The following is a 21,525-nucleotide window of genomic DNA, read 5'->3' on the forward strand; positions in this document are numbered from 1 at the left end:
GTGGGTTGACATTTGGCTTTCGCTTGTTTGGCCCCAAAAATAAAATAAATGAAAGGCCAACGAAGGAAAAATGACTGAAAACCAATCAGGGTGAAAATTGCTTTCTTGTTAGAGTTATTATTTGAGGCATTTGGAAAAGCATTTGAAGAGCATTTCCTTAAATTGAGTCACACTCACAATTGGCCCGATAATTGTGGGTGCTGATGAAATTTCAGATATATTTCCGAATCTAAAATAAGATGTATCCACAATCAATCACGCGACTGACAGGCTTCCCACGCACCTCGCCCATGGCCCACGTGGCGTATGCGTAACGTTATTTATAGATGCCAACACGAGAATACCTCCACAGCCGAACAATGTAAACAAAGTTAAGAAAACTGAGAGACTCTGGGACGCAACAGTCTGATGGAAATTGAAGGAAGACTGCGCCTGCGCCGCCAACTGCAAAACTGTTACCAGTATTTTGTGTTTTAGCCAGCATGCGAGCTGGCACGGCTGCTGCTACTGCTGCTGCTGCTGGTTTTGGCTCGGAAGCTCAGTTCAGTTTTGGCAGCGAGCGCAGTGCGACGTGGAAAATTGCGGGCTGCCATTGAGGAGCGGATGATGCCACGCAAAGTAACCACGCGACCGTGGAAAGCCAGAGAAAGTGTTCACTAGAAAACAAAGAAAGATGTATATTATTTCCCGCGAAAATTTTGGCCAGAAAATCAAGTGAAAAGTGAGCGGGTAATTTTTAGAAAATAATAGTCCAGTTTGTGAAAAGGTGGCGTGAAAATTACAATGGCCAAAGCATTAAAGGCGATGCTTGAAAATCAATGAAAGTGAAAGTGAAAACAGCACACACACATACAAAGACAAAACACACACAGCTGCTACAGACACACACACACATACAGAACTGACCGAAAAAGAGAGAAAGAGCGAGAGGTTGAGGACGACTAGAGAGAGTTTTATTTTTGACGTCATTAATTTGTGAGTGTTGTGTTCGTGTGCGTTCGCTGAGGTGTCAAATTTGGCAAATTAGCCTGACAAATTGCCAGCAATTAAAGCCAGGCCAGAACGAAACTAAATGAGGCTCACTGGGTCGCTGATTGGGGCTGCCTGGCTGAGGCTGAAGCTGAGGCCACAAAGCGAAACACAGAAAGTGTTGCATAACCTGCAGGCGCTCCTCGCATCTGCTGGCGTGCAATGTCCTTGAACGTTTGCATAAGCTCCTCCCGCTATCCTCTCCGCCATCTGGGTGTGCGATATCTGCTTGTGGTTATGTCGTTGTCAGCCAGTCATTCAGTCAGTCATTTCAGTCAGCAAGGATTTCACCCCCGACACCCTCTAACACCCCCATGACACACGACTGGCATTGGCACATTTCCGTACAGCTCGTCCTTTGGTGTTGTGAGTGTGTGTGTGTGTATGTGTGTGTTTATCTTCTGCCCGCAAGCATAAACAAAAATTCATGGCACGCTACGCTAGCTTTGTGAAAAAAACGAGTCCCCTATATGATGACGGAGAGCCACCAGGCCATCAGCCACCAGCAAGCAAACACACATTTCTAGGTCGGGTCGCATTTTAGGGTTAAAGGTTGCCAGTGTGCCACTGCCATAGCAGGTTGGATGCCATTTATTACACGCCCGTATTTCTGCACAGAGAAAACAGGATTATTCAAGGCTCAAAAATAATTGTTACATATTTTGTACATAAGGGCTTAAATCCTTAACATAAATAAACACAAATAATAAATATTTTTAGCTTGAAAGGAATATCGGAGCTCTTAATAGGATTAATGAGTGGCATAACCTTTTTTTGGTTAAAGATGGCATTTATTAATATTAGTTTATAGGAAAAGCCAAGTTTTTACCACAATATTAGCTTTTGAAATTAATTGTTAACTGATATTAACATTTTAAATTATTAACTGATATAAAAATTTTATAAAAAAGAACCATAGAAAGAAAGAAAACTTAAACTATTAATACTATTATAAATGGTGAACGGATTATTTTAAAGTAAAATGAATAAAAAGAAAAATTATCCCATTTTATTAGGTCGGTTGCTGGAAAAAAGCTATCTACCAGCCCCTCAAAAAGCCCCTCATTATTTAAAAAGATTTAATGGGGTAGATCTATTAACAGCTAAAAATTATGCAAAAAACACATTCCATAAAACCTTAGATATTTCGCGTAGTGTACATATACTATGTGCAAGTGTTTTTGTGTAGTTTTTGCGTAATTGGGTTGGAGAACGAGTCGGACGAGTCCTTGAACCAGTGCACCACATACAAGCCAGCTCTGCACGAACCTGCGTCACATGGCCTTAAAGCTAGCACAGGCTTTAAGGTGGGGTTTTGGCCTTATTTTTGGGATACTTTCCGGCTTATCGGCTATTGGCCGCATTTAGGCAGCTGAGACAGGCCAATCGTTATCGTTTCGCTTGGCGTTATTTACGAGCCCGCTTTGGGACTCCAGCTCGAACGAACCCTTTCGCTGGAGCTGGAACAGCAGCAGGACCGGCACGGGTACAGGCCATTAACCAAATTGCCCCAAAATGCTCAAATGTTTTAAATTATTTAAATGCCACAGCCCGTAGATGAGGATGAATAGGCTGCTTGGGGATGGCTAAGGGCAGGACGAAGGACGAAGGAGGTCGAAAAGAGCAAGGCCAGTTGAAAAGTTCTGTGGGGACCGCAAAAGATGGCAAACAAAGCGAAAGACCTTGGCAAATACCAACCAAAAAAAATATAAATAACCAGTGCACGAGCGGACTTTGGCCAGGATGCCAATGCCACGCCCCCGGGCGGCTCATAAATCTTGCTTAGCAACGCTCAAGTGCTTCCAAATTCTGGCCAAAATCGGTTCGGGGTTATAATATGGCCCTGAACATTATAATATTTGCGGTTGGAAAAGGTTCGTCGACTCAAAAAGGATTTAGGACTAGGCTTACATGCGGCATTTTAATTATTTGAAATTGAAAGAAAAAAGCCCTAAGTGGGCCGGCACAACCGGTTCACAGGAAAATGGCCAATTTGAATGAATTCCGCCACTCAATGGCGTTAATAAAATTATTTGAGCTGCCAGTTCCATTAACAAATGGGAAGCTATTGGAGCGAGAGTTTTTATTTTTTAATTAAAAGGACATTTTACACATTTTTTTGTAGGGTATTTCCATGGGAAATGGGTATCTGCATTCAGGAAAAGTAACTTTTTTGTTAAAATGCCTAAAGAAGATTATGAAAACTTTTTTAAAACAAAATTGAAGTAAGTTTTTGTTTGTTAGTTTCTCTTTGGAAAAATTTCCTTCATTCCTTGGCACAGAGACGAGGATAATTAAAGGTCGAGAAACTCGCATCATGCTGACTCGTCCTTTAATTGGATCCTTTAATTTTCTTTTTCACGCTGGCAACAAAGTAGTTAATAACTAGTGGAGAGTGATAATGCCTGGAACGGTGGAACTGCGGTCATAAAAATTTAATCAACCGTTTTGTATTAATCTCATTGTTGGCCACACAAAGTATTTATATTTATTGTGCCATTTCGTGTACATAAATTCCCTAAGAAACGAGCCAACAATTTATTAATTGCATTCGAGAGCCAGACACACAAAAGCTTTGAATGCCACGGGCGGGGCAGCTATGCGAAAATTAATATGCAAATAGGAGAGGCTTATGCAATGCATCTTAAAATAGTTCAAGGGATCGAGTTTAATTGCTTTCGAAACATAATTAAGGTTTAATACGCTTCAGATTTCACAGACTAATCCAAACATTTTTATACCGAGAAGGAGGTGCAACCTTTAAGTAATACAATTCCAATTGAATTTCACTCAAAGTTCATTCATTCGAAAGAACTTTTGGCAATCAATAATGAATTATTGAAATGCCAGACAGAAAATGCCGAATTTCCCCCATTTTGTTGAGCAAGCGAACATGGAATATTCGAAAATAATTTGCATAAATTATCGAGACAAAAGCCAAAATGGCGTTCAAATAAAAATCGTTCTCGGGCAAATATTTTTGGTAGAATTAAAAAGACGAATGCCATAAATAAATTAAAATTAAAACCCAAATTGTATTTCCTCTTTTGGAGCCTCGGTCAATCCGATAAATAAACAAATTAAATATGCACATTTAAATGGCAATCAGAAGCAGCGACAAATTTCCATGTCCTGGGGTTTTCCAACACAAAACTACATCTAAACCAGGACCAGATGCCATTTGTCTCAGTGGGTGTATGTACTATTTTGTGTGTGTGTTTTTTTTGCCAATTGAAAATTCCTATTTTATCTGTTTTGTGTGTTATTCAGCATTCGAAGCGCGAAAGTAAACTTCAAATTTAACTGTGAATTATATTACAATTAAGTTCATCCAATCCAATTTTGGTGCTAACCAATATGCGCTACTAGGCGTATACGTGATAAAATTAAACCAAAGCCAATCATTTAAGGCCGGCAGTTGTTGCACCAAATAAAATGAGTAAGTATCATTATAATTAACTCTAAATAGGGGAAAAATATATATAAATTATTTAATGAAAACAATCTGTATTAATATAAATATAAACTTTTATAAAATGTACCTTTGGCTCTACATAAATATGTAAATTTTTAATAAAGTTTCCATTCTGCTCAGACTTACATTGTCCATTTACATAAATAATGAAATAATTGATGAGAAACCTTTAATGAAAGCTTCTTGTTCTGCAAATGTTTTGTCTATGAAACTCATAAAAACTTGTTAGCTTGTTTGGCTTGTATTTGGGCTCTTAATTATTGTTTAATATGCTTGTTAAATAAACAATTCGAAAGCCTGGCCATTTACCACACACACAGGCTCAAATAGAAGGCAGAAATTTTTGCTAAATTTAGCAAAATACATTGTAATTCAATTTTCTTGAATGTAACACAATGAACACAACAGGACAAAGTTGGAGGCAGGACCTAACCGAATCGGAGTCAGAGTGGAAGAACTAAGCGCATTAAAGTTGAATACTTGACAGGCACTAGGCACTAAGAGGGAGGCACGAAAAGGGAAACGGAAATGGGAGCGTCGGAAAGGAAACAAAACAGAAGCTGAAAATGCTGGCAAGTGCCAACCAAAATGGAGTCCTGCCCGGATTTACTTGTCAGAGTTTTGCCAGCTTTTGTCTGCCATCCGGAGACAGCTACCCCATCCATCCATCCATCGATTCCTGTTCGGTACGCAATGTTTATTGCATATCAATTAAGGACCTACTGCCAGGCAGGAGTTCTCAGGAGTGCTGCTCTGCCACTTGTAAGTTGCAAGTTCAACAGTCGCTTGCCACTTGGCAAATAAATGCACACACATATGTGGCTTTTGATTTTATAATATAACGATATTCATATTACATTTGCATATCTCCGGCATGAATAATCACCAATTATCTGTTTTGAGAGGTTAAAGGTAAATATTTCAAAGGAAGAGTCTAGGACCAAATGAAAGTTTACTTTGGTTTGAAAATTTTAGTTTATTTCTGATAATTTTTTTGTTTGTTTATTCATGCTTAAGAAATCCTTTGATTTTTATTTAAACTAATAGAAATTCCAAGGAAAAGTCTCTACCCTTTTGCTATAAAAAAGATGAATTTTAGAAATAGTCAAGAATCATTCTCTGTGCATCAAGGAACGTATGAGTACTTGACGGAGGCCGTAAAATGTGCCGCATATTTGCGCAAAACTTTGCCACGATTCAAGGATGCGTGTGGTGGCTTTATATGGGTGTGTTTAAGTTTGTGCTGGGAATACACTTGCTTCTGCTCCTGCCTGTCAAAATCAACTTGAGCGTGCCATAATTTCCACGCCGAATGAGTTCAAGTAGAGCTCTACCACAAGCTCCTCCAGGCCCGCTGCTCCACTCGTCCTTCCACAGAGTCCTGCCTGCTGGCTCCTCTTATTTCTTGAATTTACCCGAGGCTGCCTCTGGTTCTCGCACGTGTGCGCAATTAAAAATGCAGCTTGCGGTGGTCGGGCAAACAACTGCCACCCATCCCGCTGCCACCCATCCCGCTGCCACCCATCTCTTTATCCTCTTGGCCTGGCTAAAAGCTGACAGCCAGCCAGAGCCAGAGCCAGAGAGCCAACTGACTGCTCCAGTGACACACAAAGCATAAAGAGACTTGAATATGCGGTGCACTCGTTTGGCCGTCTTTTCAGTTCAACTTGTTGGTTTTCGTTGTAATTAAATTAATGCCTGCATCGGGACCACCGACTACGTAATTTCTATTTCACTTTCTGCTATTGCCACATTGCTGACTTTTGCTGTCGCCGCCGAAATGCTGGGAACCTATAGAAATGGTAAGCCAAAAGGGCCGAAACAAAGCAACACCAACTCGGTGGCAGGGCGGGACGGGCTTGGAGAAGGCTAAAATAGAGAGCCAAAGCATTCACCATCCAAATCCCTGACCTGATTTAGTAACTTTTACCCATCCAGGCTACTGCTTCTGCTCCTCCAGCTGCATTTTTTGTGTCCTTTCTTTTCCTTTCTTTTTGCAGCAAAAGCAGCACCATTGGCTTTTCGCTTTCCGTTTAGTTACCTTCTGCTGTTTACTTTTTATGCCAACTTTCCATTTTTATTTCGCCCGAAAAAAACTGTCGCCCGTCTGTCTGCTAGCTGAAAAGCCAACATCCCAGCTACCTCTGCCCTGCTGCTGCTCCTGCTCCTGCCCCATTCTTCCGTTCCACTTGCAAATGGCATTAGAACATTTCATTGCTTGACAGAGCAATGGAAACGTGCCCAAGTCGGTGTCCTGACTTTGGCTGAGGACCCCGGCCAGGACCCTCACCCGGAGCCTGGGCTGCAGCCTGATTTTGGTGGCGGTTTGGGGCTGGCCTCAGGCTTGGCCAGCAAAAATGCCAAGCTGAATCTATTTTTAACAATTTTCACCATTGGAAAAGTCAGTGCAACGTCATGTGCCAACGATTAGGGTCAGCTAGCGTTTGCAGAAAGTGTACAAGGATTCTTAGTGTCAGCTTCACAGGATAGATGGGCCATTCAATAAAAGACACTATTTTGATTTAAAGAACTTGGAAAATAATAATAGAGCTTTTCTAATAAGCTAAAAGAATAAGCCATATCTTATCTAAAAATTTAAACCAAGCCTTTACTAAGTTTTCTCAGGAGAAGAAAATAAGAATACCCGAGCAACTTTCTTTTAAATCTAATTCAAACAATAAAGAAACCAAGAAACTTTCATTTAAAACTTGTAACCCAAAATCGAACTTTACTAAGCAAGTCCTATTTCAGGGTAAACCAAACTTCGCCCTCAAAAACTGGATGGCATTCTGGCCCGTTTTTTGTTTTTCGCCGAGCTTTGTGTTTTGTGTGTTTTCTGCTTAGCCGAGTGCAAGATCAGCTAACTTCAATGGCCAAAAGCAGGACCCAGGATAGGGTCCTCCCGGTCCTTGCAGCTGGGGATAGTCGTGGAGATGAGAACTGAAATCGGAGCAGGACCAGGGCCATAAACATAAACTTGCATTATGGCCGAGCAAATAAAGCTGCAGCCAAATGACACGTACAACTGCCACAGAATCGTGGGCGATGGAGGGATAGGAGTGGGGGATTGGGAAAAAGGGTATCATAAATGCGGGGTAGCTGTGCCAAGAGGTCAAATTCTGTGCGATTTACTGCGACTTTGCTTTGCTTTCGGTTTTTATTTTGTTTTATTCTCACTTGCCTTTTTCAGGCCATCGATTTTGCTGCTCGACTGCCGCTCTTGCTTTCTTTTTTTTGCCGGAGAAGAAATGGGAGAAAGTGTGTCAATGAATTGCTGCTGTTCTGCCACTGTCTCTGCATTGTCAACGCTATTTTTATTTGCTTATTTTTATTATTATTATCTTTTGTTTAAAGCCATGCCAGCTGATGATAATTTGTGGCTGCCAAATGAGAATGTGGAATGTGATTCTTGATTGAAATATGGTTGTTGTTCTTCCTATCCGTAGATTAAATTTGAGCTTGCTCTTGGGGATTGGAAGAACTCCACTGAACTTTAATTGGATAATTTCGGAAAATTACAAAATTTTTTTCCAAATCGGTCGACGGTTTTTATTGCCAGATTTTGATAGGAAATGATTGTACAACATTTCTGAACCGTCCAAGTATAAGCCACGTTATAAACATTTTTTCATAACCAAAAAGGGAAAAATTATCAATTAATTATATAGAATGCTTCAAATATTTAGTTTTGTATCTACTTATAAAAACTTATCAAATTCATTCATTAATTATTAGAAAACTCTTCTGTATACGAATAATGAAAACTCATTTGGCATCTCAAACCAATTCCGGGTCTAATTTAATGAATTGATCAGGCAGGAGAGGCCTTTTGTGTACCGTAAGCTACAATATTTGGCCAATTCGTCGCAACTGATTGCATTGATTTCTCCATTTCCCATATACCACGTTGCGTATACGCAATGAGGCATATAAAGGCGGGCCATTGTGTATGCCAGTCACATAAAAACATCCTCATTTATACACACACTCTCACATACCCGCGCATATATGTATATTCACATACATATGTAAATATTATGATCCATAGGAGAACCGGGCCAATAAAATGCAATTGCAAATTTATACAAATGTCTTCGAAATATTATTGTGGCATAAAAGAGTTCAGGATACGTTTTCCTGTCGTTCGTCTCATTGTCGTCTCCTTAGTGTGTCCTTTGTGTGTCTATGCGAGTGTGTGTGTGTGTATGGCAATTTCAATTTAATTGTCGTATCAATGTGTTGGTGTCTCTGTGTGTTTGTGCTATTTTATTTGGACTTTTCTGATATGAATTATGACCGGCAGAGGCAAATGCCGTCTTTCCCAGCTTCGTTATCCCGCCAGCCATCCTGCCAGCTCCTTTGTGTTTTGTCCTCTGTTATGTGTTTATTTTTATTTGCCCGAGGATTTGCCCTTAAAGACGTTGTGTTAATGGCAGGCATATCCCTAATACATATTTCCTGTTGAATTGTCGTGGCACGTTCCGTACAGAAAGTTTGCCATAATAAAGGCACCAAGCTGGGTGTTGTCAAAACTAATACTTTCAAGCCAAAAATAAAATATAAAAAAGAATTAAAATTTCATATATTTCTTATATTAAAGTATTATCGATTACAGCTTATTAAAACTCCATAATAGATCACAATTTATTTTTTTTGACAATACTCTATACGCATTTAGTCAATTGATGTTACCCCCCAATGAAAATATAAATTATAATATAAGGTTGTCAAATATCTCCCTTCCGCTTTTTTGCTCTTTATTCAATGCTTTATAAAAAGTGTTACAGTGATCCGATTTAGTTGAAATATGCGCCGTTTTGTTCGATAATCCGTTTCCATCTAGACGGCAACTTCATAATACCTCCCTCGTAGAAGCCCCCCTCCTTATTTGCGAAGAACTCGGACAGCCACTTTTCACAAGCCTCTTTTGAGTTCAACTTTACACCACCAAGGGCGTTCGTCATGGACAGGAACAGGTGGTAATCACTTGGCGCTATGTCCGGGCTATATGGTGGATGCGATAAAACCTCCCATCCGAGCTCCCGTAGCTTCTGACGAGTCATCAACGAAGTGTGTGGTCTGGCGTTGTCCTGGTGGAACACTACACCCTTCCTGTTGGCCAATTCTGGACGCTTCTGGTCGATCGCCTGCTTCAAGCGGTCCAATTGTTCGCAGTAGATGGTAGAATTAAGCGTCTGGCCATATGGGAGCAGCTCATAGTGGATGATTCCCTTCCAATCCCACCAAACACACAGCAAAACCTTCCTGGCCGTCAATCCCGGCTTGGCCACTGTTTGGGACGATTCACCGGCCTTCGACCACGACCGTTTTCGTTTGATATTGTCGTATGTGATCCATTTTTCGTCGCCAGTCACCATCCGCTTCAAGAATGGGTCGAGTTCGTTCCGTTTCCGCAGCATATCGCAGGCGTTGATTCGGTCCACAAGGTTTTTTTGCGTCAAATCATGCGGCACCCAAACATCAAGCTTTTTTTTGTATCCAGCCTTCTGCAGATGGTTTAAAATGGTTTGGTGACTAACTCCCATCTCCTGGGCGATGTCACGAGAAGCCACATGCCGGTCTAACTCGATGTATTCCATGATTTGATCGGTATTTGTCGTCACAGGTCTTCCGCCGGCTGGCTTATCCATGGTGTCGTTTTCACCGGCTCTGAATCGTCGAAACCATTCCTCCGCGGTTCGAAGTGATAGAGTACCATCCCCCAAAACCCCATTAATCTCACGGAACGTTTCTCTAGCGGATTTGCCTTTAACGAAGGAAAACTTTAAAATAGCGCGAATTTCGGCGTTAGTGAACTCCATGTTTACACGTCTATAACTGGTGAACGCAATATCCAAACTAATCATGCATAGCGTCGTTTTGTAGGTTATGTCAAGACCTTTTAAATTATGTATAGTGTTGCCAGATACGAGCTCTGTAGCGCTTTGTACATAGCCGCGAAATTCAAAAGACAAAAAGGCGGAAGGGAGATATTTGACAACCTTATATTAAAATATTTATTTATTTAGTTTCTATTCGACTGATTTACATTTAATTGGCAACACTGTTTCAAAACCTGTTTCATCCTGAAATCCTCGGCACCAGCTGCCCCATTACGCACCACAAAGAAGCAAAAAACAACAAACTGGGAATGAGAGAAATTTTCTTTTAAACACAAACACAAATACAAATATCCACAGTCGCACAAATAAACAAGTTTTTCTCCGAGGCATCTGCCACATTCCCTGCCACATCCCCTAGCCCCATGCCAACGGCCAGGACCTTTTATAGCCACAAAACAATTTGCTTTTTATTTATTATTACACAAGGCTCCCGAAACCGAACCGAAAACAGTGCTACAGAAGCAGCTACAGAAATATTTATTTATTCGGTTATAAAATAAGCTCTACTGAATTTACAATCGAATAGCGGAAATTTTTTTCAAATGAAACCGAATAAAATGAAAACGATTGCATTTAAATCGAAATCAACATGCGGAAATATACGTTATGCAAAGTAATGCCAAAATATACACCACTGTCCGTTGCCCAGTCTGTTTAAACACACTCATATACCCATAAATATTTATATACAAATATATACATATAAACTATGCTTTGCAGAGGACTCTGGTGCAAACATCATTGCCTCAACTGGCAGGGAGGCTCGGCTTGCTTGTTGAACTCATTCCGAAGTCATAAAGTTGGTCACATTTAAATTAAAATTCAACTTTCGCACGCCTCGAGTGGCAGCAGATGCACTGTAGCAGGTGGAGGCGGTTTTTTGGGGGCCGTTTAGGTCCTTCCTGGGTGCCTCCTGGCCATAATGAGGCACTACTCTCAAAGAAAAGTTCTGTTTTCCCTGCTAATAGTCATTAAATGCTTCCCAAAATGCTTTAATTTGATTCAACGGAAAATGTAGACCTAATTACCAACAAATTATAGACTATCTAGATTCCAGAATTATGAGATTCCTATTCAGATTATGCTAAAATGGCAAGAATCTAATTTGTGATTATTGCCTTTAGATTACGGAACGAAAATCTATGCTAATGCTGGGCCATTATTGTACGGGCCTCCGGAAATGCTTAACCACCTTTAAGACGCATCGATTTAGGTCGCCCACTAGGACTGCCCCCACGTCCTCGCCTCGTATCCTTGCCCAAATAAGCCGCCTCGAGTGCCGGCAGTGCAATATGTGGCATAATAGCCTATCCAAAATCGATTTGGGCCAAAGCAGCCTCTTGAAAAGGAACCTGCCTCTCTCAAGCCCCCGCATACGGTGCATATATATATATGCTCCAACCTGCCACGCCCACAGTTTCATTTAATGCATGCTTAAAAGTATGCAACGCTTATTTATGGCCACATTTTTGCGTAAGCGTGTGTGTGTGTGTGTATCTGTGTGTGCTTAAATCTGTGTCAACGGCAGCTGCAACTGCCGCACCACCACCACCACCCCCTACTTTATACCAGTTGCATATTTTTTTATCCATTGTTGCTGCAGTTTCATGTTGTTGCGGTCCATGTTGTTGCATGTCGTGTTGACATTTTTGCGCCGCTGACATTTTTTTGTTGTTGTTGCCGCCACTACTACTACTACTGTGCTGTTGCAGTAATTCATATTTCACCTCAAACCCAGTATTTCCGTATGAAAGTTATCAGATGCAGTCACCCGTCACGACAACAGTAAAAAATACAAATTATGCGCAATTAAATTAAACACAACCTGCGTACTTTTTACTAAGAACAGTGCGAATTAAATGCGAATGCAGACGAGTCCCCACCACAACGATATTTATTCGCATTTAAGGTGCAATTATTGAAATTACAAGAGCGGAACATGAATTTCTTTGATCACAAGGGTATTTTTAAATGAATAAGTTTAATCAAAAATGCAGAATATTTCATTATTGAGAAGGGGCAACCAATCCATAAATATTTTACTTGATATTATCGAAGGGCTTCCGTTACAAAAGCGTAAAAAAAGGATGTGCTGCTTAAAAAAATATGAAATATCTTTCAGCTTAAATAAATTGGAAATATTTTTCATAGCAATCCATAAACTTTAGTTTGCCAGTAAAGAGTACTTCCTAAAGTTTAAAACTTTTCTGGAAAAAAAGCAACCCAAATCGATGGCATAATTCGCAAAGTGCGAGAACAAAGAGCACGAACAAAAAACGAGAATGTTGAAAATAGCAATCAGCATATGCAGAAATGAATGGAACATAAATCCAGTAGCCACCCACCGTGCTACCGTGCCATCGTGCCACCTTGCCACATTCCTAGATTCCTGGCCAGACTGTCGCTACCTTTTGCAGTTATCCTTTTGGCATGCCTCAGCACCCTGCCAGCTTCTGGATTTTTTTCTTTTCGAACGAAAACAAAAGATCCAGGCAGGCACAGCTGAAGGATACGGCTCTCTCATCAGAAGAAAAAAGGATCCAAGCAGGCGGAGTAAAGTGGCGAAGTATAATACTTGAAATGCAATGTGCACGAGGACGAGGATGAGAACGGGGCGAGCGAAAAAGGAGGCAAAGGATATGCAGCCACAAAGCAAACATATTTTCATTTTAAGCGCTTCGGCGGCATAAGGGAAAACTCATTAGAGACCAAGATGCAGACTAAAAGGCAGAAAGCTCGAAAGTCTGAAAGCAGGCAAGGCATAAAGGCAAGTGCAAGGATATGAAATTGAAAATTTATAATATCCGCTTGGCGAGGATGGCGGAAGGAGATGGGCTGGAAACTTGACTTCAATTGCTGTTGATGTTTTCATGCGGCAAGTTATCTATAGATTGTTGTATATGAAGTGCACTCGAAGCGACACAGGGCCGGGCAGAATGAGGAATCTCTTATTTTATTAAAAGCTTAACAAGCAAAAAAGCTGCAAAGGAGCTAAAAGCCAAGACATCGGCCATTAGCCCATTAGTCGTCCTGTGTGCGAGTTGTCTCGTCGGCAGTTTCCGTTTCCTTGCAGCTTGGCATTACCAACACTCAAGGACACTTTTGCCGAGCGGAAGTAGACAAGCAAACTTGCTGCCAGCCACCGCTTCGCTGAAAATCCAGCATTAAGTTAATTTGCAACGTGCCCAAGGATAAGCAGCCGAGATCCCCGCCAAGAGCCCAGAAAAGTATGCTATAGTCTTCCCTTCGATGAGGTAATTCAACGCTGATTTGCTCCGATTGGCAGTGCAGTCACGGGTCCTTTCTTCACCAACAACAACGAGACCGACCTGCATTGGCGAATGGCTTCCTGCCTTCATCCGGGGCCCAGATGTCCTTGATTAGGCCATCACACACAATGAGCATTCTGGGCGAAGGCGTCTTTGCGACATTATGTTGCAAATTGCAGTGCCAGTTTGTCACTATCCTTCGGGTGAAGTTGGTGCATAGAACTTTGAGGAGATGGAAGGTCTTTGGTATGAGAAAAATGAGGCCATATATTTGGAGAAGTTTTCAATCAAAGATTTTAAATCCTGGAAATTTGTAGAAGAAACTGATTTAAAAGTTTTACTGAAGATAGTCTTAAGCTTAATTATAAACAATTTATGTATAAAAATGTAATTCACAAAAGCCATTATCACTTATCTGTAATTTTCTTTTTATTCAAAAATTCCCTTGTAAAAACCAAGACCAATTTCCATCTTTAACCGTCAGATCCTTGCCAATAAGTGCTATAAAAAAATAGTCCTTTGTTTCGCATCCATTTTCGTTGACTTTCGTTAATGCCTGTTGACAGTTATGACTGACAGTTGCTGTTGTTGCAGTTGCAACATTCTGTTCACGAGACACAATTACGACTTCCGCGGGAAATTATCCATTAGGTTGATTACGGTGATTAAGGGGTCATCCTCCCGCTGCCACTGATGAGCCTGATGCGCCTGGTGACCCCCCATCGCCCCATGCTTCGCTCTGTCTGTTTACCCAACTGCGCCAATTGGGAAACGGAACGTGGCCAAATTAGGACAAGACGGTGGACAGAACATGATGCAGCTGCCTCGAATGGAGCTACACCAACAACAGCGCTTCTGATGCGGAAGTGCCAACGCAAACGAACTAACCAAGAGCCACTTACTTACGGCCAAAAGCCACAGAAGGGGCGGGGAGTGGATGCCTTCAGAACTGAGAAGATGGCCAGGATCTGGCTATAACTTTCTGAAAAAGATGGCTTTATTGTGGCTTGTATTGCAACATTTTTGTTTTAGTCTGAAAAAAAAGTCTGAATCTTATGACCTTATTTAAATCAGAAAACCCAATTTGTTAGCTGAGTATTCCTAGTAGTCTGTTATTTAATTCATTTTAGTCTTCATCAGTCCTTTTTCTCTCGGTTTCCCTGAAAACTTTGGCTAAACATCTTACAAACTTTGAGGTTTTCAGCCTGAAAATAAAATATACATGAGTTAAGAGTTGAAGTTTAAATGTTTGGAATATTTAAAGAATTTTAAATCAGAGGAACAAGGAACAAAATTTTTAATCTAAGTTAATAAATTTATTTTAGCCACTATTTCTATTATTATTTTGGCAACACTAGATGGTGGTTTGCCGCTGAAAAGCCCCGAAGAAGGCGACTACACGCGCCTTTTGCTATTTATTCGGTGGAAAAAGCGGGTTAAAGGATGTTATGAAGGGAAGGAGAGCTGGGAGAGGAGGCTGAGAGAGAAATGGCTGCCCGTGGGGCAAGCTGCAACTTCACTTCCACCAAAACTCACACACACACACACATATACTGAGGTTGCTCCTCCATTTTGTTATGCACGCCGCTTCACACTTCCTGCTCGGCAGGATGACTCCTTTTCTCACATTCCACCCCTTGGGCGCCTTATCAAGTGCCATTTTTCATGCAATGTTGACGTCGTCCTAGGCGTCCTCCTGGTAGTCCTAGTCGTCCTTCTAGGCATCGTCCTAGTCGTCGCTTTGTCAAACCACGAAGTTATCCATGGAGCCGTGAGCATATTGTCTTGTATTCTTGGGTGGGTGTTGGGGCGTTTGGGTGTTTTGGGTGTTTGGGTGTTTTGGCGTTAGATGGGCGTGCCAAAGTTCCCTCTTATCCTTTTTTATCACACATGCAGTGCAGTAGCTCCTCCTGGACCACACAAAAGCCAGTTGGAACAGCAGGCGGTATCCCAGCTGGCTGCGAAGTTCCCCACCGAGTTAGCTTTATTGTCTTGGCCGCACGCAAAAGTGGGCTTTGTCCTTCTGTCTAAAGACATTGGAAAAAATATACTATTAATAAATTTTATACACTATAATTTACAGACATATTTTACTATTTTTATTAAAATAGCGCTTAAATGGAAAAAAATATATGATCTATAATCCGCATAAGAAAAGAGTATTCCTTTGAAAACTCCAAGCTTAAAAATTAAGTTTACAAATTATTCTAGAAGTGTTTTTAATTTCTAAATAATTTGTCTTCAATTTGTAATATAACTTCACCAATTTCTGTCAGTAATACTAATTCGGAAAATTGCTAAAATGTTCTCCCTTTCAACTGACCAGCCCATCGCCTCCTGATAATTCTGTCAGAAATCTCTGGCAAAAATCGATGAAATAATCTCCGGCTAATTGGTTGAATGGACAACTTTGGCCGGTGACTCTTGCATCGTTTCCTCTGCGCCGGGAAAGCAGAAAACAGAAAGCGAATGCCCAGTTGGGTCCTTTTCCAGCATTGTTCCGGGACCGAAGCTGACCTCTTTAAACCTGTCGCCAGTGCAGTGGCCCCCGGAATCCCTCGAGTTGCACTGCATCCACTCGGATGTGCTTTGCATGCTCCAGTTATTCTCCAGTCCCCACCACTCCTTCTGCCGTTTCCATTCAACACTCACCACAACTTTGCCTGCAACTCGAATGAGTTCTATCAGCACCTGGCGGCCTGGCTGGGCTTGGTAGTTCAACTTTTAGCATTAAATATGTGGCCAGGAGGTCTCGCAACTCTTCCAGCCAGGTTTATGGAAAAATATTACACGGAGATTTAAGTTTTTGAGTTCTGGCGCTTAGCCGCCATTTACCTGAAGGGTTTTTTTGGGTGGAGATGGGGAGATGGGGCGATGGGTGGGTGCTGTTGACAGTCGGTTTAGGCCGGGGGCATGCCCCTCACTTGGCCATTGTTGGGTTGCTTGTGCTGCCGGTGCTGACACAGATATTATTGTCTGAAATCGTGTGGTTCTGTTTCTGTTTCCCTCCCGAAACCCCAGACGGAGACTTCCTCTGAAATATATTTTTCCGCCATTTTCGCTTCTAATTTAAGTGAAATGCTGTTTGGCCATTGTGGGTCCTGTTTATGCATATTTATGTGAGCTTTGTGGTTTCCGTATCTGCATGAAGACTCGTACATATTTTTATATTGTGATGCCAGCTTTTTGTGCTTCCCATATTGTAATTTTTTGCATTGTAATTACTTAAAGTGGTTTTACCTTGATGTCCTGATGTCCCTGTTCATATCATAGGGAAACAATTTTCAGATGTATCTCATGTCGTAGATAGATTTATTTGGCTTGCAAAAATCCGCATTGATAGTCCTGACAGGATGCAGTTCTCCTCGACAGACATGCGTGGGAAATTGCACAGGTGATGTCTTAGGAAGTCTGTTGGATTTATTTATGTCTTTGACAGATCCTGTTTACCTGGCAGTACGACTACCGGAAATTGTTTGCTTGTTGCCTACAAACTGAGTTTTCGGGAAACTTTATTTGACACATTAGTCTGGCAGGATATGAAGATTTAAGTCTTGAGATGTCTTAAAGGCCTAAACTTTATTTCCTTCATGGAAGTGTAATTTGTTTGGCTTGAAAATCAGTATTTTATAGGCTTGATTTTCAAATTTATTTGCTCTTATTTCTAATGTAAATAAATGCCTTCAAATATTAGTTTATTTCTAAATTTCTTTGGGGAATAAAAGAGTGTAGTTGAGTTTCTGGTAATTAATGACTAAGCATAAGCTTTGAAGTTGAATGCCTTTCTTGAATGCAATTTGAAGAGCTCCGCTTTTATTCGTATTAGTCACTGCAATCCAACAATTGTTAGATGTTGAAAATTTACGACTTTCAGACCAAAAGAGACTTCCCTTTCAGTTAGTTGTGTGCGATGTTACAAAGAAATTCATGGCTTGGCATTTCCGCAATTTTGAATGCCATTTTATTGCCATAATTCAGGCGCCTTGTTGTTGGCGGAGATCTTCTGACCACCAACTGCCTGGCATAGCCTGGCCCTGGGCGCGTCAAGCTGAGTTATAGCCACCGATTGCATCTCCACACCCAATCCGCTCCCACCTCGGAACCGACTCGGGAAGCCCTATAAACTGTAGAGGCCAAAATGGAACTCGCAATGATTGCGTGCATGCGTGCGTGAGTGTGTTCCCCTGATTGATGGCTCCACTTGGCGCTAACTAAACGGATTCATGCCATCCTGCCCCCATGCCCCTTGCCAATTTCCCCATTATGCCACTTGGCCAGAAGATGCGGCACAGCCGTTTCTGGTAAATTGCTTTAGCCATTTTCCTTCAAATGCTTCCACTTCTATGGACTTCTGGTGTGGTGATGATGCCTTTTTTCATCCATTTTGGTGCTTAAATTTAATTTCCCCTGCGCCGGCAGAGACGTTTTTGAATTCGGTATTTGCATTTTCCGGTAGGAGACGAGCCGTCGAGAGTCCGGACTGAAGACTGGAGACTGGAGAGGCGAAGGCCCAGTTTCCTTTTGGCTCAGTTAATGAGCTGAGTGAGTACTTACACAAAATTAAGTGTTGTCCCACTTCAGTCTTCAGCTGAGTTGGCAAAAGCGAGGGTCCTGCCAGAGCATTGAGGTGAGGGGGCCTACAAGTGAGGTGACTCACACACACACATGGACACAAAGGAAATGGAAAAGCAGCGCACAACACAAACAAGAAGTTGAAGGAGGAAAAGCCTCGTCCCCATTCTCATTCTCCTTGTCGTTCTCCAACTTGAAGTTTCTTTTCCTCCGCTGCTTTCTGTGTGGAAATCATCATAAAGTTGGAGATAAGTTTTCTCTTTTCATTATGAAAAAAAAAAAAAAATGGAAAAGAAAATACGGAAAAATGGGCAGTGGTTGGACACACCAAGAGGGGGCTGGGGCATTGGGGAATAGGTCGCAACGCGACAGGAAACAGGCTTCAGCGACAGGCGACATCAGCAACAACAATTGCAAATGTTTGTTGTCGTACATGCGTGCGGCGGGTGGAGGGGGAGTGGAGACTACACTCAAAAAAAAAAGCTAGAAAAAAGGATACTAACTCTATTAAAATATAAATTTTAAAATAAGATAAGTCTTGAGACTTTTAACTTCCTTTTAAAGAACTATAATTTAATAAGGCACTAGGGCACATATATTACAATTTTTATAAAACCCAACACCTAAAATATTCGGGAAATTTTTTAATAAATTTTTTTCTAAATGCATAAGCCAAGAAGGAGCCATCCTGAGAGTTGGGCGCAAACAAGTTTTTGTTGTTTGCAGCCTGTTGGGCTGACAGTTGGGCTCGGGACCGTGTTTTCGAGTTACTTGGCCGGATTTTTGGCCCGTGTCATGGCAAGCTGATGCCCGAGAAATTTACAACATTTTAGGGCAGTTTACAACACTGGATGGCAGAAGGCTCACCGACACCAACACACTGCCACACACACACACACTAATTCAATAAATGCACGTGGGTAGAATGCAGGACACGTCGTAGCCCAAAAAGTTGACATAAATCTGCATAAAATATTCGCATACGTTGGAGCTTCCATCAGCAACGACACCAGCGTCGTCGCCGATAGGAGGAGGAGCTTAACTGGCATGTTTGCCACAAAATTCTGGGAAGGAGAGGAGGGCGAAGGACCCGAGTCCTGTGCTATCATTGCAACTGCTGCTGGCTGGGTGACTGGATGGCTGGCAAGTCCTTGACGCAGGTCCTTTGCCAAGCATTATGCATGACAGCCATTGAGAAATCTGTAAAAATTATGCAAATACATTTCACCAATCACTTAACTGCGGAATGTGGAAGCGACTCTGTCGGCGGAGGACTCTGTCGGAGCCAAAGGATGTCGAAGGACGGCAAGAGCAGGTTAATGCATGACTGGAGTAGCTTCCAAAGCTTCTATGTGTGTGTGAGCTGCTAAGGACTAAGGACAAGCATTGAACACTCTTTCGAGGATAGGAAAAATGCGTGGGCACAAGAGCAGATGCAGACATCACCGAAAAAATAGAGTAAGGACGAGAGGATGAGTTGGCAAGAAGTCTTCATCCTGTCCGTGATGAATTTGTTGAACTCTGGCGGAACATCGTTAACCTGCCAAATGTTTGCCTTCCATTTATTCGTCGATTGTGTGATCAGGAAATGTATTTAAATAAAGGTTTTCCACAGAAGATTTAAGCGAAAGAGTATCCTTTAATGGAGTCCTCGATCTTCCTCCGAATTTAACCAACTTATAACCTATATAACCTGTTAATTAGCTAAGGACATGAAGCATATTGAAATCCTTGTTTTGTAAATTGTTCACCCAGAACTTACAACAAATAACCGTCCCATCGCTCCGTATACTCCTGGCCAGCTCCCTTCGCTTACCCCGCCAACTGACAGCCACCAGGACGAATGGGTAAACAAATTCAAGGCGAAATTGATGACATGGCATGCCAAGCAAACAACACACATATCCTTAAGCCCACACACACACACGTCAGCTGGTTGACATTGCCGCTCTTATCGCGCTGGGAAAGTCAACGTTAAAGGAAAGCAGTTCCTTCCCTGACTCCTTCCCAGGGTCCTGACAATTTTTACAGAATTTGGATTAAGTGGACTTTGCTGTCGACATGCTAGCGGAGTTTTGACGAGTAGTAGGCTGGCACTGAGAAAAAAATCATAGTTTTGAGAAATTAAAACTCTTAATACTATAGGACTTTATGGATTTCAAGCTTGAGAATGACTCATAAAATCTCAGCCATCAATGTATAAGGTATCTTAATATTCTTGGAGTGTAAAATACCTGTCAGAGGCCAGAGTTCTTGGAAGTTTTCCCCTCCAGTGTCCTTACAGTGTGGCTTTGCATGCCGATGTGTTTGGCCTGGAAAGGTGGAAAAGCGGTGGAAAGGCGGAGGGAAAATGAGGCAAGCGGAACTCGGTCGATGGGAGCAAGTTGACATTTCCTTGGAGTCCTTTGGCTTTGCCTGGGCAGCTGCAAATATTTGCTTACGTGTCAATAACCCGTCCAGTGATTTATTTCATATTTGGCCTGTATGTGAGTCGTCCTGCCAAATAGTTTCCACATTGGTGACGCGCTGCGGCTGTCATTGACATTTGATATTCATTGTCAGTTTTGTGTGTGTGTGGGTAGTTTGCCTTTGCTTCCTCCTTTTATACCTTTTTCATCGCTCCTTTTTTTTCATCGTTGCCGTCGTGCTTCTATACATTTTTCATGGCATACTTATGAGGGCAAAGGCCCATCGGCAGACGCTTTTGTCCTTAAAGCCACATAAATTGTCCTTAAAAGGACGGAACGGGCAAGGTACTTTGCAGCTGTTCGGAGCGAAAAATGTTCAATCAAGCGTACGCCGTACGGCTCCTTATCGTCCAACTTTATCCTGAAATTTTAAGGTGTGGGTTTAAGGATATACGTCCGTATTAAATATATGTGCGAGTATGCATCATCATAACCTGGGCTGTCTGCAGCTTTGGCTGGGATGAAAAAAAACCCTCCCCGTCTGATTTGATTTAAACGTTTTACTTTCCTCCTTGCCACAGACAGTGGCGGATGACGGAGTGGCGGGAGGGTAGAAGGGTCGGGACAGGATTCCGCGATTCTGGAGATCCTGGCATTTTCGACATGGTTTATTCATGCAGCAGTCGCATTATGCAAATAGCTCTCGGCACCCCCGACAGAGGCACTTGAAATTTGATTTTTTTTCTCAATTCCTATTTCGATTTTTCTTTGCCATTTGTTGCAAATTCAGCTCGGGCAGCCACTTCGCGCCGCTCTTGTAAAAGTTGAGTGCCACTCCAGCAGGGAGTTCAGTGGCTGGGTGGATGGGT

At 41.8% G+C, this 21,525-nt stretch overlaps 1 protein-coding gene and 1 long non-coding RNA gene across 3 annotated transcripts in view; one reads left to right on the forward strand and one right to left on the reverse strand.

The window, feature by feature from the left end:
• Positions 1 to 560: 560 nt before the first annotated feature.
• LOC108124703 (uncharacterized) overlaps positions 561 to 21,525 on the forward strand; it is a 41,574-nt gene continuing 20,609 nt past the window's right edge. Inside the window, exons 1-2 of one of the 2 annotated variants that reach the window (XM_070279676.1) lie at positions 561 to 729; positions 4,300 to 4,468. In XM_070279676.1, coding sequence (XP_070135777.1) covers positions 4,465 to 4,468 — 4 coding nt within the window. In that variant the 5' untranslated portion in view covers positions 561 to 729; positions 4,300 to 4,464. The remainder of the gene's footprint in view (positions 730 to 4,299; positions 4,469 to 21,525) is intronic. The other variant, XM_070279678.1, reaches the window with a different exon arrangement.
• LOC138926288 (uncharacterized) lies at positions 14,778 to 20,836 on the reverse strand. The gene is made up of 3 exons (XR_011442758.1): positions 20,690 to 20,836; positions 20,483 to 20,560; positions 14,778 to 14,881 (listed from the first exon to the last, which is right to left on the reverse strand). It is a non-coding gene; the product is annotated as an uncharacterized lncRNA (long non-coding RNA).

Source organism: Drosophila bipectinata, chromosome 3L, assembly GCF_030179905.1.
Source record: "Drosophila bipectinata strain 14024-0381.07 chromosome 3L, DbipHiC1v2, whole genome shotgun sequence".
Lineage (NCBI taxonomy): Eukaryota > Metazoa > Arthropoda > Insecta > Diptera > Drosophilidae > Drosophila > Drosophila bipectinata.